The 25,846-nt window shown below is 41.8% G+C and overlaps 1 protein-coding gene across 4 annotated transcripts in view; it reads left to right on the plus strand.

Annotated features, from left to right (window-relative positions):
- Window positions 1-1,322: 1,322 nt before the first annotated feature.
- The window catches only part of PHACTR2 (phosphatase and actin regulator 2), a 243,410-nt gene continuing 218,886 nt past the window's right edge, over window positions 1,323-25,846 (plus strand). For all 4 annotated transcript variants that reach the window (XM_090040762.1, XM_090040788.1, XM_090040778.1 and 1 more), the window contains exon 1: window positions 1,323-1,494. In XM_090040762.1, coding sequence (XP_089896888.1) covers window positions 1,338-1,494 — 157 coding nt within the window. In that variant the 5' untranslated portion in view covers window positions 1,323-1,337. The remainder of the gene's footprint in view (window positions 1,495-25,846) is intronic.

Raw genomic sequence — 25,846 nt, forward strand, 5'->3', positions numbered from 1 at the left:
AGGAGTAGCTGCTAAAAGACAGGGGGCATACACACTAAACTCTTTTTTTTTCATATAAATTGAATATCACTCTTTATCTTGTACTTAATACCTGAATATATGACATTGGGTTCATTAGAGCTATCTCAAGGTAAAATCTTAGCCCCATGAAAGTCAATAAGAGCTTTACCACTGCCTTTGTCAGGGCCAAGACCTTATCCAATTCAGAGACAATAAATACATCTTAATGATTTTAATCTCTTCAGCTGGCATAAAAAGAGCAACTCTTCAAACTGTTTTAGCAGCAATAGCTGCAAAAATATTCTGAAGTGTGTCATAGCGCTGGTTAAATAAAACTCTCATTAGTAGAACATCCACAATCCATGTAATATATTTAGACAACTTTTATACTTCCATAGCTAATCTTTCCCATTGAAACCCTGTGATATATAGGATTTAACTGTCCATCCGAAGTAGTGAAACTATCACATTTTGTATGTATGCTGTTTATGAGTGGTGAATTACAAAAGTATCTTGAAAGCTTCTGATATCAAGGAGAAAAGGATGTAGACAAATGCCAGGGTATGACATTGACACCTTCCTTATGTTACACGACATATTGTGACACCTAGGAAAATAACCTTTTAATATGAAATCTGCTTGTGTTAGAAGATTTGACTCATCTTAGTACCTATGAGTCCCCAAGAGCTGCTCTGTTGTGTGGGCAGGGAGAGAAGGTATCCCTGCATGCACAAGAAATGTGATCCTGCCCCTGCCTTCACTCTGCTCTCACTGACCATGCCTTTGTTGTTCCCGGGGAGCAGAAAGTAAAAGTGGAGTCAAGCCCTCCTTCTTCTGCAGTCCTGGCAAAAGGAAAAGCCTGGGGCAGGTTTGCACCTCAATGATGTCCTCTCCCGGCACAGACGGGCTGTCACTCCCCGGCAGCACGAGGGGTCACTCGTGGAAAGTGGGCACCAAATGCTGCCCTTCTGCTTTTCCTGATCTCCATCCCCCCTGGGGGGAAACCCAGCTGCTGGAGCAAGGAAAGGGAAGTCCTAAAACCACCATTGAGTGGGTAAGCTGGGCTATGGGAAAGGTCCTCACCTGGCGTGCTCCCGTGTGTGTGGGGGGGGGGGTTGTGTTTTTGTGTGTCCATCTCCACCCCCGGGCACATCCCGCTGCATGAAGCCCAGGGATGGGCAGAAAGCATCCCCGGGGGCAGCAGGAGAGGAGCTTGCAGGCAGTGGGCGGCTCCTTCCTGTGCAAACTTTTCTCGACCCGCCCTGCCCGGCTCAGCCTCGGGGCTGCTGCTCGGGGCTCTCGCCTCGCCTCACAGCCCGCGGGCCCTGCTCGGGGGCATGGAGGGCGGGAAGGGCAGCTCCCCGGGGGCCGCTCCGCCGCCCCCCTGCCTGGCACAGGGCGATGCTGGCCCCCGGGGCCGCTCCCAAAGCGACATCTCCGCCTTCTTTTCCTCCCGGAGAAGCCACCTGCTTAGGGTTAACATGACGGGCTCAGGTAAGCCATGGCCTGAGGGGCTTCTGCATGCACGTCTCCCTCCACTCACGGGTCTTGACCGACTCACGGGTTTGAAATGGATTTGGCTGACATGGCTTGAAACACGAAAAATTTTCCATTAAAACACAAAACAAGATTTCCCTCCTGAATGGAGAGGACCTGAGTGGAAAGGGCTGGGGGGCTTTTCCATGCACATCTCCCCCCAAGTGAAGGGGGTTGGGGGCTTCTCCATGCACATCTTCCTCCCGCCCAAGTGGAGAAGACCGGAGTGGAGAAGCCTGTGGGGCTGGAGTGGAAAGGACCTACAGAGACATCACTCGCTTTCCGGGGCTCTGGGCGCTCCGCATTGCCCGGGGGGCAGCCCTTGAGGCAAGTACCCCCAGAAGGGAAGGCAGCCCTAGCAGTTGATCCAGCTGGGGATTTGTACCCGGCTTTTAAGACTCTTTGAAGTCAGCGTTGTGCACGAGCCTTTCCTGTGCAAAAGATGCAGCAGCAGGGTGTTCTGGTTCAGAGACTTTTTAGATTTGTATCCAGACTCACCAGCCAGCTCGCTCCACAGCTCGCCTTTCTGGTTTGCAAGTTTGTTCCAAGCCTGTTTTTAAGCTCCCAGGCACATCTAAGTAAGGGGATGCCGTGCAGCAACGTGCTTGACCTGCTTGGAGACCTAAATGTGTCTGCAGTTTGTGAGGGTTACGCTGTTCTCGCAACAGCAGCCTGATCCTGGAGCTGTGTGCCACTGAACCCCTTGGCCTTCAGGATGGGCAGGCAATCAGCATCAGCCCTGGTTCTGATAAAACATTCATGTCAGTTCATGCAGGTGTCTGCTTAAGGGATGTAGTCTGGGACCCCTTAATCATTCAGTTGATTTATTGCTGGAGTCGTGTTTTGTTTCCTGTCAAAGGTGCAGCTCTCTTGTTTAGGTGGAGTTAGATTTTCAAACTGGTATCACAGTGTCTCACTTGGGTATTTCCACATAGCTATGAAAAAAACATGGGGGCTCCGAAGGGTCACCAGATGCAGTCAGGTGAGACTGACTGCATAGCTCACATGAAGCCCAGTTCACCCCCCTGTAAAACTTTTGTTGACCTCTGGCAGCTTTATCTGAATAAAGGCCCCAGTTTATAGCTTATACTAAGAATTTTATTTTAATGTGTTACTGCATTATGCTCTTCATTGAAACATTTAAAAATACTATTTGAGTATATGTGTTACTTTCAAATCTTTCACATATCACTTATCATACCAATCACCAGGGTCAGGAAATAATTTTTTCCCCGGGTCAGATTGGCAAGATCCAGAGAAGTTTTTCCCTTCCTCTGTAGTGAGATACATGCTTCTTTTCCTAGGATCTACTATTTGTTACTTCCCTGCAAGTGCAGGGCCATCATCTCCCCTGTTTTTACCTTTAGCATGTTATAAGGTGTTGCTGGTGTTTCAAGGCACAAAGATATTGTGCCTTGAAGTTGGATGCAAGGATCTGAAGTGGCAATTTGGGGATTCTTTGCATAATGATTTCCTGCAAACTCAGGGTACTGGACTACTGGATAGTGCAGGAAGCCCCTTCCAGTCCTATGCTCCTAATGTTTCATTGCACAGGCAGATTTCAGATGAGAGAGAAATTGTGGCAGAAAATTCTCTTTTCTATTTCGATTTCAAAATTTTACTGTTGCACTCAGGACTCATAGTAGAGATGATATCATTTATTAGACCAACAAGATTTTTGCAAAAAAATTTCTTTAATTAGACCAACAGTACTATTGCACTGACTTTCTAGAAGTTGCATGTGTCTGTATCTATAAGTTTGGCTCTTACAGACAAACAGGCTTCTAAGGTTGAATTTCAAGTAGAAAAAGAAGGCAGATGAAGATCCCATCCCTGTAGATATCTGAAGTGGCCAAAGTGAAAAAGGGTTGTTCTTTGGAGGGTTTTTTATGTCCCTTCTGGAGGTTCAGGTTTTTTTTTTAAAAGAGCAGATCAGTAGCATGCTGCAATACAGGTCTCCATATCTTTAATCACACTCTGAAAAGATCCTAAGTTGATATAAGTTCCTTTGACTTAAATGGAGCTCTTTCAGTTCCCCTTGAGCAGGGGCTGAACTAGGTGATCTCCTGAGGTCCCTTCTAGCCTCACTTTCCTACAATTCTATGACTCTATACACCAGCTGAGGATCTGGCTGTAACTGCTTTGGATTTTGTAATGCTATTTCTTCACCGTCTTGTGATAAGGTTGACAAGGTGCCACATCGCTATGAAGGAACATGCTTCAGGGAGGTACAGTGCAAAGGGACTACTAGTCTTGCTGCAGCATCTCTTAGGAGAAGGGAGCATGCTGTCCTCCCTGCCCTATGCCAGCAATGTTGGCTGTTCTGAAGGGTGCTGCCAATTTCCGCATCTCCGATTCCCTCTTACCTTTTCTTTATTAAAATTGTACTTATAAATTATGTCAGAGCAAATTTAGGACTGTTGAAGGGTGCTGCCAGTGGTTCCACTGGACAACAAGGGATACATTGTTAGCATGAGGCAAGAAAGGGGACCTAGAAGTACAGCAGCTCCATAAGCTACTTGTCACAGCCACGTGTTCCCTCTTGACCACTGATGTGGTTAGATCTCTCTCCATATAGTCTTTAGCTTGTCTGCTTAGACCATAAACAAAGAACTGTTAATTGTAGCAAAGATTTTTGTGATGCTAATGCAATTGAAAGAAAGTATTACCAAGTTAGTTCTCTCTCGCTGTCCTTGTCTATTGCTGTTGTTGTTTTAATTTTTTTTTGAGGATGTGTTTCCTGTTGGCAATTGACAAAAGTTGTTTCTTCTAATGATTTTTTTACCTCTCGGTTTTCACTTCTCTCTTTTCTCCATATCTGCTTTTTGTGTTTTATGCACAAAGAGATAGTGTGCACCACAAGGGAGATTACTACTCTACTCTGGAACACAACTGTTGAGTCCCTTTTTAAAAAGGAAAATGTGCATAAAAAATTCAAAGCTGTTAAATTTTTAATCTGATGGTTGGAGAGGTCTTTTAATACAGTGATTCCGTGAAAAATATCCTCCTTTTTCTTCTCCTAATAACCTGGTGAACAAACAACAGAAATGTGAGGCCCTGAAAGCTACAACATGACAATGGCTATTAGTTTTGTCTCTACCTTTTCCTGTAGTGTTTTCAGTTTATTAACTTAAAGTAGGTCATTCACTTACCTAAGTGACAACACATGTGTTGCAGATCTTCCTATTTAGAAGAGAACGGCAATTTTTTACATATCTGTACTTTTTGGATAACTTCATCCCTCCCAAAATTCTATCGAGTTATAATGTATTAGAAAGTGAAAAGGGGCCTGTGTTTTTTTTGTCTCCGTGAGCCAGATTTTGATCTCAGCTGTGGTGATAGAAAAGAAAACATTGTTTGGTCCATTTACCTTGATTTAGAGAACAACTGATATCCCATAAGTCTGCTGAATTTGTTCTTCTCTATGTATCAACTGTTGAAGGACAAAGTTAATGGAGACTGTCTTGTTAGGAAAATTATAGAAGGCTTTATAAAAGCAGTTTTGGCACTGGATCATCAAAGCTATCTGTTATTCCAGACCAGTATCTCTGTACCTGGGCAGATTAATGAATCCAGTTTTTATTCCCCATCATTGGCAGTAACGGTTTTCTTTATAGCAGCTCATCTTAACTGCCACCCTATTTGTTAGAGTAGCACATTTATAAATATATACTTTTTGAAAGGGACCAATCCTTCTGGGATAAACAATGGTCAATTACTTACTTCCTTTCTTCTGTCCACATTGTATCATCTTTCTTCATGCTGAATATTGCCTTCATTCTCAAGTACTTCAGTTCACTTCCGTGGAGCTATTTGATGAACTGGATACTACTCAAAGTGACTGATGATGGCATAATCTGGTTGTTTATAATTTGAGGTGTAGCCTCAGAAAAGATTAGAGCCTTCCAAATTAGAGGCCCTTTCCAAGGTATAGCCAAGCATCATTTAAACCTCATTTTTCAGGGCCTGCTTAGGGACCTAGCTAGCTAGTCTTTGTAAGTGGTAGTATGAGGCTTGAGGTCCTCTCATTTTCTGTGTCCTTGTGACAAGGTATTTAGCAAAATTCACAGATTCATTTGGAATCTAACAGGGCCCTGCCATGAGCACTTCTGCTATTGTCTGTGGTTTGAGGTGAAGGACTATTCTAGCTCAGTTCAGAGCAACTACAGTGTTGCTCCTTGGGTACTACTTGAATCAAGTGTGCACATCTCTCATGTGCTGCTATGAGGGTATAATCCTGCTCTTGTAGTGGTGGAAAAGAATGGAGAACCTCTTATGCAGTTGGCTTTACAACGTGCATATCCCATCATGAGGTGCAAGGGCCAGAGAAGAGGTAGGTAGTGGTTGGCAGAGCAGTGGCAAGGCACAGTCAAGTTCTGATATACCCTGTCAGTCCTTACCAAGCAGACTGGTCCATAGGAAATCCAGGATAATTTAGAGCAGTGTTCAGGATGTGCTGCGTAACATCTAGGGCCCATTCCACCCTCAACCAGCTCCAGGATTTGGTTAATGTAAATGTGAACTGGAATCACTATTCCCTTGTGTTTTGGTGATACTGCTAAGAAATCACAAAGTGCATCCTTATGGCTGTGTCTTTCTCTCTGGAGGTGGATGTGGATGCAGTCTTCTTGGCAGATGCAGCTGAAATGAGGTATTTTTGATAGCTTAGGTATGTGAGTGTGCCAAACTCCTTACTGTCTCTACACATGTGGAAGTTATGTTATGAGTGTATTAGGAAGCAATGTTGTGTAGGGGGACTCGTATGCTGTAGATGCAGGAGCTGGAAAGTTCAGGGGGAAAAATGTCTCCTGGGGAAGTGTGACGTAATTGCTAGTACAAATGCTATATATAATTGCATACAAATTAGAAAAGATATAAATGAAATGCACACTTTTTCAAGCAAGCTTCTGTAGGCTTTGTTTATAGCATAGATCAAAGGACAAAAATTACAAGAAGTCTGAGTCAAGTAATTTTGGGTGGAAAATTAACTATAGAAACAAGGAAAAATAGTTGTTTGGTTGTGGATTCAGAAACTACTCTCAGTAACTATGAACAATCCATGTGGTTTCTAAGAAATCATACATCTTTTTCCTAAAGCCTTCTTGATTTTTTTTTTTTTTTAATTACCTTTACAACCTAAACAAGAAAAGTCTACTGGTATTTAATTTCTTGTGTAAATGTTTATAAAATGCAAATGTGACCTTCTTTGTAATAATTAGAAAACAGTTAAATCATTGTCATGTAATGTTAAATTTGATTGTTTTCATCCTTACACATCCTTCATGGTGTCAAAGTTATGCAAAGAAAAAAAATCATCTGTCAAAATATTTTTTTTCATAATGCTTGTCTTGCAATGGATTAAATGAATCATTATCTTTCATAATGCTAGCTAAAGTATGTACAAGGAACATGGGGGCAGCAGAACATACCTAGTAACTTCTTATATGAACTTAGACAATACGGCCTAAAAGGTTAGACTGACAGTTTTATACTGTATTTACTAGAATTTTCTGCCCACTGTACCCAGCAGAAAAATATTTGTAGTACATCCCTGATAACAATATGAAGTGATTAAATGAGGTACATTAGGAGACCTATGATTTAAAAGCTGAAATATGTATATTATGTTTACATATGACATTATTTTTCCTACATTGCTTTAAAATAAATTCTAGATTTGGACCTATGATAGAAACATTACATAAATGTCATAATGATTTCAATAGCTAGCTGAGTAGAAAGCAGGCTAAAAACATTTGCAGTATATGTTTAATATGTCTTTTGTGGACATTCATCAGCTACCATAATCTGGATAGCATTTTGCTGCTGTGTATATTTTAGTTTATCTGGCCATTGGCATTTATAACTTCCTGCTAGAGTGTGGCTTTTACTGAATAACTTATTAATATAAGATAGTGTCTGAAATGTGAAGCAGGCTATTTAAAGGGTCGAGTAAAGGGGGTTTTACTCCTTTACCTTTGCTGAATGTAACAACTCATTATTCTTCCTAAAGTTTTTTTTTTTTTAATTCTTTAAACATTTAAGTTAAATCCACTGTTGAACTGTTAAATCAGTTGTTTATTCTTTTCCCTTGTCATTTCACAAAAAGCCATCCTTTTGAGGGAAGCAGAATGAGCTGCATACTGCTAGAAGTATATAGGTCATAAATGTATATTCAAATCAAAACCAGGTATAATATGTAAGATTCAGGGAGAGATTTGTAACCTATCTATAATGTCGCGTTTTAGTGGAAGTTGTTTCTGTTTTTTTTATAATGTATATAATAAATAATAACATCCATAATACATAATAAATAACAACATCCAACTTCCATTTTTTTTTAAATGACCATTTCCTGTTTCCTGTTTTTCAGACAGTGGTTCAGCCCATATAAACCATGGGTCTCCCCATGAAGTGGTAAATCATTATCCAGGTGTCTAGATTTCTCTTCTAACCAGCAAAGACTTTTGAACTATTACTTCAATCAATTGACAACAGTTTTCTATTTTGGGGTTCTTGGGGGCAGTTCCCCCTCCCAGTGTAAAAAGTTTTCTATGCAACTAATTCTGTAGCTATTTATTTTAATCAATACCAGCACTGCTCTTGCTTTGTGCAATAATAAGACATCTCATTTTAAAGTATATTTTGATATGTGGGGATGGGGCTTAAGTTTGACTGATGGTATAACCCTTATACTCCTTATGCAATAACATAGCCTTCAATAACAGTCCTTTTATTTGCCCAGAATCGTTTTTTGGTACTTATAATATAGATGCTTAAGTTATCATTTTCAAGAGAAAATCTATTAAACCAGTCATCTCCTCTAGAACAGTTAATGATAAACCCTGAGTTCAATGTCCTGGGTTCAATTGCCTTTTATTTATATTTGAAATGTCATGTCTGGAAAATACTGAGAACAAGGGATGCTTTCCCTTTTATGTGGAAGGCACTGTGCTCTTCCTGCCACATTTAAGGGGTTGGACAGCGTATTCTGTAATTAACTGAAGGAAACTTACAAACAGTGAGAGATTGATAATGCTCTCAGTTTTATCTCACAAGTCTCTCAATTTCAGTAGGCTTGCTCTTGTTTACACTAGTATGATTCAGAATTAAGCTTTAATATATAAAGTCAAGAAGATAAACTCTATGAAAGCCTTTAAAATATTAGGATGTTTGGGATTCGTCAGTTTATATAAGGTGGAAGCATTGAAATTCTGCTAAACCTTGAAGGAATCAAATCCTTGGTAGAATGGCTTTAGAAACGTTAGCATTGACTTCATTTAGCCAGAAACTTTATCAGATCAAAGCCAACAATCCTTGAAAGCTTGTTCATCCTCCGGTGGAGAACTTCCTAGTATAGCTATGTTAAAACTGCAACATAGCCTGCCATGTGCGTTGGTAATGACATGCTATTCTATCTTCTGTCATCCTTGTGCGTTTCTTATTCTGTATTTTTTCCAGGATATCTTCATACAGTTCATTCTGTTCTTCATGTTATTTCTAAATCTATTTTCCTACAGCTGGAGAAGTCAAACAAATGGTGTGTGGGGTGAGAGGGAAGAAGAAGAGTAAGGGGTGGTGTCTTTTTGTCAGACATAAAAGACACATCTACACAAGATGCTGACTGCACAGTAGCCGATACTACTGCACAGTAGCATTGCATAGCAACAACTATGACACAATGTTACTGCGCAGTAGCGTCATGATAAAGACATTTGTTAGTACTACTATGCAGTAACTCGGGTTACTGGACAGTCATTTAGTAGTTGTATAAGCAACTACTAAATGACTTCACAGTAATGACTGAGCAGTCAGTGTCTTGTGTAGGGTAAAATACTTCTTGTAATCCATTTCTTTGTCAGATGATTTTGTTACTCTCACTGTAAAGAGGAGTATTTGTTAAATACTCAAAAAATAATATTATTTGTTACAATGGGCATTTTACTGATGGCCCTGCAGATTTAATTTTGGAAGTATCTGCATGATCTACTGGGGAGGTGTTTCAAAAAAAGCAGAAGTGGAATCTGAGAGAGTACTATCCCCTTTTCACCAAACTTGACTTTTCATAAAAAAGGGGAAAAACATTATCCAACTCAAAACCCTTTGAGACTGAATTAATTCTACAGTTCAGTGATGTTTGTTTCTTTTGTGAGATAGTAAATGAGGTGGTACATCAATTTTGGGCGAAGCCCCAAGTTTCATCTGTTAAAACTGTTTTGAATATTGAGAATGATACTCCCCATTCCTCTTTTCCCATACCTCTACCTCCGTCTTGATCCCTCTCCAAACAGGCCCTTGATGTTCTCATTTTCCACAGCCTTCAACAAATCTCATTTTCTTTTTTTTTGTAAATCACTCTTGTACGAGACTTTCCAGCTGAGCTTTTGGTGACCCTTCATCTGGGTCTAGCTCTGCATCTGCTACATCATTATCCTGACTCTCCAAATCTTATCCTTCCTAAGACTTCACAGGTCAAAGCCATACCCTGAACTACTTTAGGAGCATTTTGGCCTACAGAGCTCCAAACAATATGTTTTGAATGGGACTATGGCCCAGCAGATGCAAAATAAATTTGCTAGATACTACAAAGTGACAATTAGAAGTTGTAAATAAATAGGATTAGAAAGAAGTTGCATGAAAGGGGGAGAGATTCATTAGCATTTTTGTGGTCATAGGAAAGAAGCAAAAAAACTATTAAGGAGTCATGAAAGGAGGGGAATTCATTGTTAAATGTTGTGGATGGTGGAAAGGTATTTCTGAACCTTAAAAACAATGTTTGTAAAGCTCGGGGGAGTAGGCTGAAGTAATAAAATGTCAAGCGAGTCCACTTAGCGTTGTGGCCTTTCTTTGTTTTTTTTCTCTTTCTAGTGGATAAGCATTGCCTCCAAACATCTGTGACTAATGTACACCTTGTAGAAGTAAATTATAGACACTGAATTGAAGCAGTAGATATATTTTTTTTGTCGTCTGTGGACACAGTAAAGAATAGGTTGTAGTACATTTGCAGTTGACTGCATCCTAATTGTAGTGTTTTTTGTTTTTAAACACATGCATCTATATTTAAACTTTGCAAGTGAGGATAATTAGCAGTGATGTTTGTTTGTTTGTTTGTTTATTTATTTATTTTACTATTGCCCAGTTTCATTGCTTACAATTCATTTTGAAGTGTCTTCAGCACTGATGGTCTAGTGCAGGGACATCCATCTTACAGCCTACAGGCTGCATGTGACCTACAAGGTGGGGCGGGGGGAGTTGAGCATCTGGGTTCCCATCTGGTCACTGCTCCTCTGTCTCCAGCTGCAGCAGCAGCTGGTGTCTCCAGGCTCTCCTTTCTTCCATCTAGCTTCTGCTTCCTCACCAAACCCCAGGGGGTTGGCACAGTGTGGTGTACCACATGGTACCAGGGGAACCTACAGCCTGGGTCACTCAGTGAGGTGTCAGAGGGAGCCCGTGGCCAGGAATCTGGAATTGAGGCCAGGGTGCCTGTGTAATGTGGTGCAGCTGGAGGGCTGTGGCCTGTGCTGCTGCGGCCCACACTGCATGTGGCCTCATGCCACTTAAAGTTGGACAGCCCTCATCTAATGAAACTTGTCATCTCAAAAATTGGAATTGCTACCGCTATTTAGTATGAAAATACTGCTTTAAGCAGTGACAGTTTCTTAAATTTTGCAATTTCCTGCTTCTAACTGAAAGTAGGAAATGAATAGTGGCAGGCTTAGAAAGGCTGGATTTAATAGATGGTCTTACCCATATAAGGTTCTTACCCCTTTGAGTTAGCCAGTTTTTGGTGTCTTGGGGGTTATTCCCACTAGGAGGAGCAATTGATGATAGAGGCAGGTATTTTTAATGCAGTTCTGTTTGCAAAAATATATACTCACAGCCTTGTTTCCTTGAACAAGAGGGAGGAGCTGAACAACAAGAGGCAGTGGCCTGCTCATAGTTTTAAGCCTCTTTCTAGCCAGTACTTTACCAAGGACTCTCATAGAATCATTCCACAAGTGCTTATTTGGCAACGTCTCTGGGCTTGTCTATATAGACTCCCTGTCAATGTAGGACCACCATTGAGGAAATTAGCTTCACCCAATTGCTCCTGTTCGCATGCACCCGAGCACAGCAATTAGCATATAAACTTGGGAGCAGCATCTGAGAGAAGTGGCTAGTTGAAATCATTTGAATAAACTCTGAGATCTTGTGAGGAGTTATACATGCTAACACGTGGACAATGTAAAATGGTACCAAACTTAACAGCACAGAAATTAAATAGAGTAACACTCAGAAGAGGTTTTTTGTACAATCCCAACAATTACAAGTTATTGCATCGCTCAAGAGTAGAGATACAGTACTGTATTAAATAAAACTTAGAAAGAGAACAGTTTGTTACACAATGTCAACAGTTACAATTCAGTTTATATCAGTAAAACAGAGTTACTGTTTGGATAACTGAGGATGTACTGGAATTGCTACCCCGTTGTCTCATTTTTCCATTTATAAAATGGGAATTACTATGAGACAGTTACTGAAGAGCTGCCTAATTAACTCCATAGTAAAGTCACAGTGTCTACACGTGTGACTCTATTAGGCTGCAATAAACTAAATAACTCTGCCATAAGTTAATACTAGTAAACGCAGCCAGTATCCTACAGCAGCATGTTTTACTGTGCATCTATGCACATGAAGACACTGATGGGGCTGCCTGGAACACAAGGGTGCTTCAGTGCCTGGGCTGCCTAGTGGCTAGTCCCACGTTGGAGCACCCTTGTGTTCTCACCAGCTCCTTTGCAGCACGCTGAGCCCGGTTGAAACAGCCCCAGGCTGGCAGGCTGACCCCCTGGACCCTCTGATAGCCAGGGCTGTTCCTCCCTAGCTCAACATACTGCAATCCCAGGTACTGCACCTGGGAGCAGTAAACTCTGGTGCACCGGAGTTTATTGCTTCACTTTAATTCCACATAGAGACATGCCCACTATGTGTTTGTTCAGTGCGTGCCACAATGGAGACTCGATTTCTTTGGGGATCTTTTTATAGCAATAAAAATAGTATATTTACTTGAATCTAAGTTGGCTCTGAATTTGAGATGACCCCCCCCTGCCTATAATTAGATTTTATATGAGGAAAAAGTATCCTTTTTTAAACTAATTTTCCAGGTATAGACTCTAATGATCAGAAAGTTGTCTAACATTTTCTCCCCTCCCATTACTATAGCAGGGAAAATGCTGGCTGGGGGGAGTCAAGTAACCATCTTGTGCTCTGTCCCCCTTCCCCACCCCCCCCTTCTTCCCCCTGCAGACTTCCTACCCCTCCCCCGCCACCAGCGCCTCCCCATCCCCAGCTCACCATAACCTCATAAAACTTGGGGCATCTTCATTTGCAATATTTGTGGTTATTCACTGAAATTGATTTATCCAGTGAATCCCTGAGGTAATAAAAAGAATATAAATAAACTGTAGATGCAATAGAAGATCAATAGGACCCGTTGTCCTTGCCGACGTTTCCGGTCAACCACCAGTTGTACCTAGAGATCCCATTTCATATTCTAACACTTGATAACTTTGTCACTTTTCCAGTCAGTGGAGAGGGAGGATCAGAGTGTCTATGAATAGCTAAGAAGAAGGAAACAGACACTAGGGCTAGGCACAGATATTCAAAAAGCCTGAGGCATAATTGATCAAATTATGTGGTTTTCTAAGTGCATAGTTTAAACTGGTAGCAAACAGAACAAACATTTGCTCTTTGGTGGGTAGGAAGAAGGGGGCAAATCTTAAACTGGGTTCTGCCACTTTTAAACCAGTATATATGTACAGGACTTCTGTTATGGGTATAGATGGGTTTCCAATCACTTATACTTATAAAAATATAAACTCTGTACCTGGCCTAGAGGTACCATCATGTTCTGAAGGAGCCTGTTGCTTCATTAGGAAGAGAAGCAATTAGCAGAAGGCAGGGTAGATTTGCACCTTATAGGCTAAATAAACTAGAGGGAGATATTGCACAAGTCAGACAGGGCAGCATTTGGGGAGCAAGGGACACACAGAATGGTGCTTCCCCAACCTCTGAGGAGTCATTGCCATGGGAGATGCAGCCCTGCACCCAGTAACATACTTGGGGGGGATCAGAAGGAAGTGAATGGGGCACAAGGGATGGCCCTTGGGGAGCATGGCCCTGGAGCTGCTGCTACTCAAGCCAACACTACTATAGCAGCAGTGTCAGCAGCAGCAGCATTCACTCTGCAGAGAGGAGCAGCAAGTAAGACTTCACTACCCCCCGCCCCCACACCCACAGCACGGGGCACTGAATGAAGGATGTACACATACCAGCGTGTAAAATGGAGATAGTGGTTTGAAAACAAAGGTAGAAAGAGAGAGGGAAATGGGAAGGGGGCAGTGCTGGGAGGGATAACAAGCAAAGACTCCATAGGGACAATGGAGTTACAAAAGCTAATCCAGATAATGGGATAAGAATCTGTAGCCCCTGGTTAAACCTTATTTAACAAAATCCAGTCTGTGGATGACTTCTTGTTCCTCAGTTTCCTGTTCCAATCAGTTTTTGAAGGTTTGCTGCCTAAGAACTGTCACCCTGAGATAAGCTATGAAGTGCCCAGGGAGGTTGAAGTGTTCTGCCACAACCCTGCATGTCTTTCCTGAGTTAATGTCAGATCAGTGTTCATTCATTCTGGGTTAGGACTGGCCAGTAATGACAAATGGGCACTAGGGGTCCTGCTCAAAATGCTATGGATACTCCATCTCCAGAAGAGACATTTCCTAAAAAACTAACGACACTTGTATAGCTTATGTCAGTAAAGTTTTATTGAACTGAATTGAACTGAAAATATGCCAAGAAGAATGAAGAGGAAGGATATCTAGCAGAGGAGGAGCTGCATTTCTCTTTAACATAGGGCTTAGGGTAAGAAAACAGAGGGAACTGATTATGACTGAAAGTGGAACAGCTACAGGAGACATAAAAGTGAGAAGTGTCTTTCATAATGCTTAGGGTCAGAAGGGACCTAAACAGATCATCAGGTCCGACCCCCATCTTATAATGATCATTATGCTAAAGCAAGTTGTTTTAGCTATTTTTAAGCCCTTTTGTATTTTAAAAGTACAGGGTGTTAAAATAGTGTCCAAAGAGATATCAATACAAGCAGAAAGTACGAAACTGAATTCTGTTCTCCATGGAAACCCTGCTTTTCATAATGATATTATTCCTGATACATTGTCTTATAATAGGGAGAAGATCCATTGTTTTGTAAAGCAAGCAGGGGTTGACCCACAATATTCTTTTTACAAAAATATAGTTTATATTTAATTAAGTATTTTAATGCCTAGGAAAAAACATCCAGAATCTGCTTGCTGCTGTAAACATCACTTTCAAACAGAGGATTAGATGACAGGGTTTGGTGACATTTGAAAGGAAAAACCTGAATATGCACATAGAAGATTACTGATACTAATCTCTTTAAGTTTACTGTAGTTGCTGGCAGTACAGTTATCAAAATATATGTACATTGCAATGAGTCCAGTCCCTAAGATCAAGGCAGGTTCAGCCCTGTTGAAGTACGACAGTTGCAGGAATGGTTTTTCATATTTTCAGGCAACCTTAGATTATGATTAAAATGATTACAGTGAGAAAGCAGAATTACTTCCATGAAGAAAAAATCAGAAGCCATATTACTATGACAGTTGGTGGACTCCAGATGTTTACACTGCTCATTCTGAAACTGATTACTAAGGTGAGTATATTTGGAATATTATAGCTTTTACACTAATGGAATATCAAATATCTTTTGATACTGATCTACAGAACACAGTTTCCATAAGCATTTGTGGTGAGTCCAGGAATTTGTGTAATTGATACAAGTACAGAGCATCATAATAATTGGATATAGAACTGGAAGGTGGATTACAGTGGAGGTAGATACATCAAATGTAAATCTCTGTGCACAGGTTTATACTGAAGATTGATAATGTGTAATTTTGCAAGGTTCAAAAAATTCTATAAAGTGTACACCCTAACTACAGACATGGTTAGACTGGTTGGTATTATTTGTATGTGTGCTTAAGAAATCGTACAAACAACGATCTTCAGTTGGATCCAATTTTATGAAATACCATTTTTTCTCTAAAATGTGTCTGGTGCACTGAAATCAAACATGGCCTCTACACATTTCTCTATTACACTGTGGGGCACATCTACATGTGCATTTAAGTGCAACTAAAATTAATGCGCATTTAGCATTTTTGGCAGGTGTCTACACGAGCAGGGACTTGGCACTAAAGTTAGTGCACTTGTCACTAAAGTTAATGCCAAGTCCCTGCAGCCCTGCCATGTGCCCCTAGTGACTGGGCAGACCTTGCACTAAAGATAGTGCCAGGATGCATCTACCTGCATTAAAGCACTTTAACTAATCGCGCCAAAATTTGGTACCTGCAAATGCGGGGTTTGGCTTTAGCATTTGCAGGTATCCAATTTAGGTGTGATTAGCCTAATTTCACCATTTTTAATACACATTAAGGGTGTGCACATGTGGACATGTATGCATTAAATTAGGATAATGCACATTAACACATCTTGTGTAGAGACACTCTGGATCACTATAGGGTAGGGATGAACCAGGTGTAAGCTTTTAGACCCTGCAGAGGAGGATATTGAAGACTAATCGTGTGGCTCCTCTCTCAGTGGAAACTATCCCTCCTGCTAGGGGCTCACAGAAGTAGCCAGAGGCTGGTGGGTACTGCATGAGAGCATAAGGGAGAGCAGACCTGACCTTGTGGCTTCCTCCTCCTCCTCCTGAAGAATTTACCAAGTGCAAACATGTAAACACCTCTGACCTAATTTTAAAGAGTTTCTGTGTTACAATGTTATTTAATAATAATATGTTTGACAGAGACATTCTAAAGGTTTAGCAAAAGCACCTACTGTAAGGAAGAAAACAATAATTATATCCAGGCACATTTAGCATTAAAAAGAGTTGTTTAACAAGCATACAGTTTAGTGGATGATCATTCGGTCCTACCACCTACAGTTCTTATGATCTATGTGTATGCTTTTTTATTTAACTACCAGGCATTCACTTCCCTTTATATATAATGCTGTTCCAATAAGGCCTGTTGCAGAGTTGCCAACTCTTATGATTTCTTTATGATACTCCCAATATCAGGTGTGGTTTTTGTTTTTTTTAAACCCCAGTGTGTGAGATCATCAGATCATGTGAGACTCTCAGCTTTAGTTAAGCAAATGAAAAAAAAATGTTGCTAGCTTTCATGTTTTCAGAGGGAAAACTGCTGCTTCTAAGGACTCAAACTAGAAGGTAAAAGAAAAGATCTCTACATTTTTAGGGTTTTTTTTTTTCCACTTTCCTCTGATTTTTACACCAGCCTCAGTTTAGGGTGGGTCTGACGTGGTGTTTGAATGTTTAGGCTTGGAAATATTTCTGTTGGGCTTGGCTCATTGTTATACATCACTGCACGTTTCATCCCAGGCAAGAATCATCAAAGCAATCTTACAGTCCTTAGTAAGACAAAATTATATATGGGAAGGCAGCTGGAATCTCAGTGCTTCCCTTAGCAACACTTTGTCAGTGCAAAGTGCAAAGCTGAGGAGCACTGATTTGGCAATTGTAGTATAGCTTGTTCTGTGACTGCCGAGGCTTAATAACAATTATCATAAATAATTGTTTACTGAATACTACTTTGCAGTGACTTTGCAAAGAAAAGAACAGAAACTGACAGACGAACAAATGTAAAATGTCCATTGTTGTGTTTCATTTATGCCACTGTTGTTCATTGAAGAAAAGGACAAGTCAGTAGATATAAATGTACTTGTTGGTACAGAGATTCCAGTTCCTCTGGCCAATTGTTGGAGCAGCTCCTAACGGTAAGAAAAGTACATACCAGTTCCTTTCTTACTAAACTTAGGACACAAACTGAGTATGGCTTCTATAAGTGATTTGGGTTTTTGGTTGTAGCTGTGTTGGTCTAAAGACATAGCCAGTCAAGGTTCTTTGAGTAGGTGTGATATCTTCTATTAGAAAACTGAGTAGTTGGAAAAAAGTTCTTGGTGAGCTTTCAGGTGCAATCACCCTTCTTCAGGCATAGGGAGTCCCCCATAAGTGATTTGGGAAACTGGTGCTGCCAATTCTGAGATAGGCAGGTAGGCAACTTGGCTCCTTTCCCTTTACCTAAAGTGATGAATGTTTGCTTCCCTCCATCCTTCTTTCCCTCCATCCTTTCTTTCCCTTGCTGTCTTTTATAGCATTACATAGCATAGATGAAAAGGGAGAGATCTGAGTCTGACTAGAACAGAGAAAGCGAATTTGGGGAGAACAGAGTATATGGGGAATGAAATAAAGAAGGGTTTACTTTACTGTTTCCACATTCTTTATTTTCCTTTCCATACACTTCCATCTAATTCAGCCCATTACTTAACCCACCATGTACATGTGTGTGCGCGCACACACACAAACACACACTGACCAATTCTGTCCTGAAAAACCCTTGTTTTTACATTTCCACTCCCTAGCCCCTTCTGCAAACTTGCTCACTTGTTTCTGTCGCACAGACCTGTCCAATTGATTCTGCTCCTGGAGCTCCCTAGAAACCTCATTTTAACTTCTTCCTCTTCTGATTCTTTCCTCTGCTTTGGGTTCTGCTCCTCATTGTGCCTTTCCTCCCACAAAACAAGTGTGCTCCAAACAATCTGTGAGAAATGTTTATTCCTCAAACCCATTTTGAGGAGCAGCTGCATCTCTGTTCCCTATCAGGTGCTGAATGTTACTGGAGTGTGCCAGCCAGGTGTTTGCAGAGGGACACAGGCAGATGTTAGTGCCAAGGAACTGCATTGTCAGCAGCTCTGGCTGGACACCCTCCTCACACAGTCAAAAAAGGGAATTACCCTAGACTGGAGTTTCCCTGCAGACTATAGAAAGGTCTGAAAACAAGTAATCTGTGGCGGAAACCTGCATAAAAAAAGCAGACCTGCGGTTTTACTTGTTTAGGTTCTACGTGCTGAAACAACTGAAATCTGGTGAGTGATCTTTGTTCTCAAGGGGAAGTTGCACTTAGCTTGCCTGAGGAATTACTGTGGAATCTGTTTGCTGCTTTCATGACCTTTCTAATTTTGTGAGGTCCAAGGCCTCTTGCAGTCTTTCTGTTGGATGGAAATGATTGGGAAACAAGTGTTGAATGTCAGGTTTTTAGCTTTATTTTCATAAATACAAAAATAAAGTGAGAAACTACAAACTAGGATTAAATCTCTATTAATATCCAATTGTGCTTGGACAAGTGGAGTTCAGTGTAACTACTCTTGGGGGTCCAGATTATCCACCCAAGAAATGTCTTGCAGAATCTGTTACCCTGGCTAGTAGCGTTGACTAGGCAGCACATTTTATATTGTGGGTTCTTATTTGTTTCTATAATAAGCTCTAGGAGCCATTTCCTGGTCAGGCTGTTAGTTTAGTTGTACTGCATTTATAATTTTTTTTTTTCAGATGCATCTTAATATAGACCCATAGAAAATTAGGGTTGGAAGGAACCTCAGGAAGTCATCTAGTTCAACCCCCTGCTCAAAGCAGAACCATCCCCAGCTAGATCATTCCAGCCAGGGCTTTGTCTAGTTGAGTCTTAACCTCCAAAGATGGAGACTCCACAGGCTGGGTAGTCTGTTCCAGTGCCTTACTACCCTCCTCTTGAGAAAGTTCATCCTAATATCTAACCTAAACTTTTCTTGCTGCAACTTGAGACTTTTGCTCCTTGTTCTGTCATCTGCCACAACTGAAAACAATCTATCTCCATCCTCTTTGGAGCTACCCTTCAGCGAGTCGAAGGCTGTTGTTAAATCCCCCCTCAGTCTTCTCTTCTCCAGACTAAATAGGCCCAGTTCCCTCAACCTCTCCTTATTCTTGTGCCCTAGCCCCCAAACCATTTTTTTTGCCCTCCTTTGGATTCTCTCCAATTTGTCTACATCCTCTCCAGAGTGGAGGGCACAAAACTGGACACAGTACTCCAAATGTGGCCTTACTAGTGCAAACCAAGGGGAAGAATCACTACCCTTGATCTGCAGGCAATTCTCCTACTAATGCAGCTGGAATTCTAATAGAATAAATAGCTAGATCTGATGTGGCCCAGTAAGCTGTTAGACTTCTTCACAACAAGGGCACATAAATGTATCCCATTTTAATTTTAAAACTGTGTTTGAGATTATAATACGAAAAAATCTTACATGGCAAAGGAAACATTTTTATGCCTTACTAACGCTGCTGCTGTGCAAAGTCAGTACACTAGATGGGGTGCTTGGTATGCTGATATGCAAGTTTGTCCCATACCTGGGTTTCAGATTTCCAACTTGATCGTTGACTGCTCACATAAAAGAGAGGTCAAAAATGATTATTTCTCTTTTATGAAGTTATATCAAAGCACCAGAACCTTTTCATAGCAGAATTAATGAATTACTTTAAGTTTTTAGCATTTAGGTTTCCTTTATAGCTGCTGATTAATGGTACAGCACTGTTTTGAAATTCCTGAGGGTAATTTGTTTTGCAATCCATAAAATGTATTTTTAAACCATTTAAAAAGTGCTTATCACTCACTGTTACTGCACTGAGCTGAGGTATGTAATGAGCCTTGCATTATTAGTTGTGCTGCTGAAATCTGAGCCCTTCCTGGTATTGATTCTGCTGTGCTTGGCTAAGGCCTGATCTTTTTATATTGATCTTTCAAAGACCCTGAATGAGGAGCAGGAGAGAAGCATTTTTTGTTGCTACTCTTGTTATACTTAATTGCATTGTACTGTTTTGGAACATGTAGAGGCCTGTGCAGGCAGTCCTCGGACTTATGACACAATTGGTTCCTGAAAGTCGAAACGTAACTCTGAACCGATTTTTCCCATAGGAAATAATGTTATAAATGGGGGCTTGGTTCCTGAACCAAGGCCTGGTACCCTATTTTCACCAAAAATATGCCAGAATTTTGTACTCAATCAATTATAGATGAGTAATATAGCTACATTAATGTATTTCTATTGTAAATAGCAATCATATTGATTTGGAAGGACTTCTTTGAGGTGACTTTGCTGGACTTTTTGAAGGGCTCTTGGTTGGACTTTTTGAAGGGTTCTTGGCTGGAGTCTTCTCAGGCCATAGGTTTTTCTGGAGTCTTGTCTGCTTTCTTGAAGAAAGTGTCCAAGGAAGTTTGGACAAATGTTCTCCAGGGAGATGGGTAACGCAGCAAACTTGTTCCCTGGCGTGGCGTCAGGTCAGATCAAGCATTGTAAAGTTGGAAGTCGAACATCAGAAAGTTGAAACAGGGTGTCAATTTACAAATGTAGGTGTGAAACGTTGTAACTTGAAACATTGTAAGTCAAGGACTGCCTGTATTCTTTACTGAGAGGGTGTTGCATGCCTATGGTAATACTGGACTTGAGTTAATTACAAAGTCTGCTGTCATTAGACTGGATTTTCAACATCTGTATGAAGTGTTTCGTCTCTGAGCTAAAGCAACAAATTATTAACTCATCCTTTACAACATGTTCAGGCTTCCTTGCATCTAAAATTTTTATCCCTATGAGAGAGCACACAGTAGTGAGGAGGGAGGTCTGAGACTTCCCTTTCTGTGTTGTACACTAGAGCAGTCTTGCTACAGAGCTATTTTTAATGCCATTCAGCAAGAACTGTTATAGTTAAAATAAGGCATGGGTACCTAGGGCACTACTTCAGTAGCATATTTGAGTATGCATTCTTCACCTTGCTATCTTTCTGGCTTCTTGGAAACTTCAAAATGAAGTCTGCAGAACCAAAAGCAGTTTTATAATCCCTTTGTCATTCCAAAATATTATAGAAATGTTCATGTTGAAATGATTTAAGCTGAAAAGTCCTTGGAATAAAGCACAGTTTATAATATTAGAGAAATCTCTATTTTTTTGGTTTTGATTTTATAGTGCTAGCACAATAAATAAATTTTCTCCCTAAATGTAGGGCCAGATCCAAAAGGTTAGTGAAGCCAGTAGAAATCCTAACTATGCATTCAGCAGACTTTCGAACAGGCCTGCAGTGCTCCATGGTAGAGCTCTAAGACTGAAGTTCTTTAATTGCAGAAGAAGTACATTTATGAACAGTCGCAGTGTAAGCTTCCACACACGACCATATCAACACACAATGACTCTGATTCAAGCTGAGCACTTCTTGACTAGAGTGCCAGTCTGTGAATGTCTTCATTCCTTGACCTCTGTCTGGCAAGGAATCAATAAATACCAAGTACAATAGTGGAATTATTCAGATATGGAAGATTCTGCACTGAGCAGGGGGTTAGATTGCCCAGCTTCTTAGCAGCCAGAAGCCACACTAAAAGGGGCAATGACCCTAATGACCTCCCCAGCTGCCACGGCAAGCAGCCCCTTATTGCCCTCCACCTCGCTTCTTTGGGTTTAGGCTCCCCTGCTGCACCACACTGCAGGCTCCCCTGGCATTGCAAGCTGTACTGCACCATGCCCTGCCCTAACCCCTGGAGAGAAAAGGGATGGGGAGCCTAGAGACCCCTCTGTGGCAGCAGTCAGAGCAAAGAGAGGGCGGTTGCCAGAGGGAGCTGGGGGGCCACAGATTAGCCCCTTGTGGGCCATATGCAGCATGTGGGCCTCCAGTTAGTCCTTGACTGGATGATTCCTGATGTCTGTTCCATCCATACTTATCTCTGATTCTGTAAACTGTACCTTTGTGATACACATAGTAGTCTTTTGTAGAACTAGACAACATCCCTTAAATAAATGTATAGGTTACAGATCAGTTCTCATGGATAGACACCAGTCTCATAAGTAAGGATCCTGGTTTTCCCTAATAGAAAATTGCAAATTCTCTGATAACCCCCCAAAATCTGTGATTAAAATGAAAGGACCCCTCATAGTCCCCCTGGCGCTGCTGGTACCCCTCACTCCTCACAGTCTCCTGGCCCTGGTGGCATCTTTCACTCCTCCCCACAATCCTGCTGATGCTCCTTGCCCCCCACCCACAGGTCCTGCTCCCCCAGCCCTGCTGGAGAGGACTCCCAGCTGCCGGGGTTATGGGGCCAGGGACCCAGGTCCACAGCCCCTTGCCCCTGGCAGAAGGCAGTGGCTGCTGCAGCAGAGCAGAGCAGAGCCCAGCTCCCTTCCCTGCCCCGCCGCTGTCTGCTGCCTGCCTGCTGCAGGCTTGGGCAGGGGGAGGTTGCTCCCCACCATGGTGTGCACTCCTGGGGGGCAGGAGGGATCCATGCCCCCCACATCTGTGCACAGGGAGGAGACTGTGTGCTGCCTGCTGTGGGCTCCACCTCCTCTGGCATTTCTGTAGCCTGGCATGTGTGACCCAGTGCTGCAAAGGACACCAGAGCCACACAGGAAGCTGCTTGCTGCTGTGAGCTCTGCACTGCCCTAGCGAGGTGTCCCTGCCTGCGTGGCTACAGTAGAGGTGGTAGCATGGGGTTCAGCACAGGGGACACGGGCAACTCAGAGCTCGCAGTGGCAGGCAGCTTCCTGCACGGCTCTGCTGTTCCCTGCAGCATGGGGTTGAACACACTGGCCTGTGGAGGCCCCAGGGGTGGGCAACAGGGTGGGGAGCACAAGCCTGAAGCTGGCAGCATGCAGCCCCCACCCCAGGCACAGATCAGGGGGATGCAGGTCCCCTCTGCCCCATGGGAGTGTGTGCAGAGACGAGGAGCCATCCTCCCCCCTCGCCCCCCGCACCCCAGACAAGCTGCCCATGGCCCCATCCTGCTCCCTGCTGGAGCCCTGCAGCCACAGATTGTGGCCCCAAGCCTCAGGCACTGCCCAGCTGGGCAGCAACCCCACCCCCAGCCCCAGTCCTGCTCAACTCCCTCCCTCCCTATGGAGGCCTCACTCCTCCCTCCCACCCCCAACTTACCTGTGGGAACTGCTCTCCAGGCTGCCTGGCAGCCATGCGTATATACATGCACATGGCGCCCCGTGCCTGACTGCCTTCCTCCTGCTCCCTCCTACGCCCCTGCAGGCTGAAACTTAGCTTGCAGGGAGCTTGTTGTAGAACTGTAATATCCATGGGTTTCTCCAGTAAAATAAGAAATTCATGATTGCCTCCGGTAAAAGGTAAAATCCACGGTTTACTCTGGTTTTTCCATGGGAAATGGAAAACTCAGATCCCTGCTCTTAAGTAATCAGTCTGTACTATGCCATAGCTTTTTAGGGAAGGAGAAAAATCAAAATCTTTCTTTCATGATTGATTATTGCTATGTTTTTGTCTTACAGTAGCATCTAGGAGCCCCAGTCATGGACCAAGACCCCATTGTGCAGGGTCTATACAGACAGAGAACCTGTGCCTGTGCCAAAGAGCTTATGATTTCATGCATTTGACCATAAGGCATTAACATGGATTTCTGTGGAGAGCAGAAAGTTGGGACAAGGGAAGTAGTAAAGTGATATGTAGAACCACATGGACTTCACATTTTCAATACCTAGGTATGAATGCATACATAGAAATGGAAAACAAAATCAGACAATACTTGCTTATGTGTTGAGGCGAGTTGTACATAAAACAATAATTAAATTTCCCCCAGAAGTTTTGAGGTTTTGGCATTTGGTTTTGTTTGCCATCAGAATGAAATCAAGATTGTTCAGAAAAAGAAAGAGACAGAGAAGAGAGAGAACACTAGCCAAGCAACATATCCAGTAGGCAGGTGGTTTGGACACTTATTTAAATGTGGCAGACCCAGTTTTAAGGCCCTGCTATAACTGAATTGGAGCAGGAAGCTGAACCTAGATTTTCCAAAGACCAACTGAGTAACTTGACTACCAGGATCTTTCTTTGTGTCTGGTTTTGACCATAAACTCCTCCTGGGACTTCAGAAAGTTTAATCAAAACTATTATATTTTATGAACATTTCAATATCAGCAAATCCCCATTTTCAAATAAAAACATATTGTGAAAACATATTTTGTTTCAATGCTAGTTCAGTGCTGGCTCTCTTTTCATAGCCAGTAGTAGGATGGGACATTGAGCTGTCATCCAAAGAAACATCAGACATATTTTTACACTTTATGCCGGTATGAAGTGTGGAAAATTAGTAGCATCAAAATGTTCTTGTACTTTTTATTGTTATTTGTTATGAGAATGGGAGTTGTTTAGTGCTTTTTGGCTTTTGTTAGGGCATCGTTCCTTTTTTTTATTTTACAGAAATAAGTTTTCATTTTCACTGGGCCACATAAGGATATATTTCAGTTTAGAAGATAATGTTCATAATGAATGCATATGTCTGAGAAGAGATTATTTTATTGTTAATTGTAATTCAAAATGTATACAATAAAAAAGAAATGGAAGCTACTTTGTTACTGAATATCTTCATACTATATTTTGTTTTCCCCCCAAATGAATCATTAAAAAAGAACCCTATTATTAAGCATTGCTTTTAGTTATTTCTTCAATTTCATCTGGAGAAAATGAATAAGGAGAATGCTTTGAGATGTTACCAACAGTAATCACAGATATTGGTGGAGAAGTAATTGGCCAGATGGTGGAAACCTTTGCTATGCATCAGTTAAAAGGAAAATCAGACCGCAAATAAATTATATAATTTCCCCTCCTGGATTAGTCTTCATTTGTATAACTATTTCCTTAGTTAATGGGATAAATGAAACATGAAAAAAAAAAGAACTGGTCACAGCAGCTATGGCCAGCTATGTTTTATGTAGGCAAAAAGTAACATAAGAATAGCGTTGTAACATAATCTAGTTGCCAAAGGCCCTAGAAGAACTATTCCATGAGGTTGGAGGTGGGGGAGTCCCACCCCACCTCCTTCATATGAATGGTCAATTGTGCTGAGTGGTGACAGCCTGAGAATCACAGCAGTGATTCTCTGCTGCCCAAGAATACTGCATAGGGAAATTAAGCAGCTTTGGCCCTACGATCAAGGCTGGTTGCACTAAGGCTCAAGAGCAGTGCTGTCAATGTATAAGTGGCTGAGGGGTATACACTCCATAATCCACACCAGCCATGGTCCCCTGGGAACCCTGACACCCCAGCTGCTGCAGCCTGAGCAACAGAGGCAGGAGCAGCCAGGTGGGGGTCTTCCAGCTGGACAGCCCCTCTCAAAAGGATTTAGCTCGTAGTTTATTCTCTGTGTAGTGTGAGGAAGAAGGGCTGGTACAATTCCTGCTTGACCCAGCAGATTTATGGCTGAAATTTGTTTTTACATTACGGATAACTTCAAATGTTTCTAAAGGTTATAATGTAATCCAGAGATTAGATCCAATTAGATTTAGACACATTGACACAGTGGTACCCAAAGTCATTTTTGGTTAATTCCTGAGACCTCTCCCAAGATGA

Source organism: Crocodylus siamensis, chromosome 1 (genome assembly GCF_052110815.1).
Source record: "Crocodylus siamensis isolate JL-2025a chromosome 1, ASM5211081v1, whole genome shotgun sequence".
NCBI classification, from domain to species: Eukaryota; Metazoa; Chordata; order Crocodylia; family Crocodylidae; genus Crocodylus; species Crocodylus siamensis.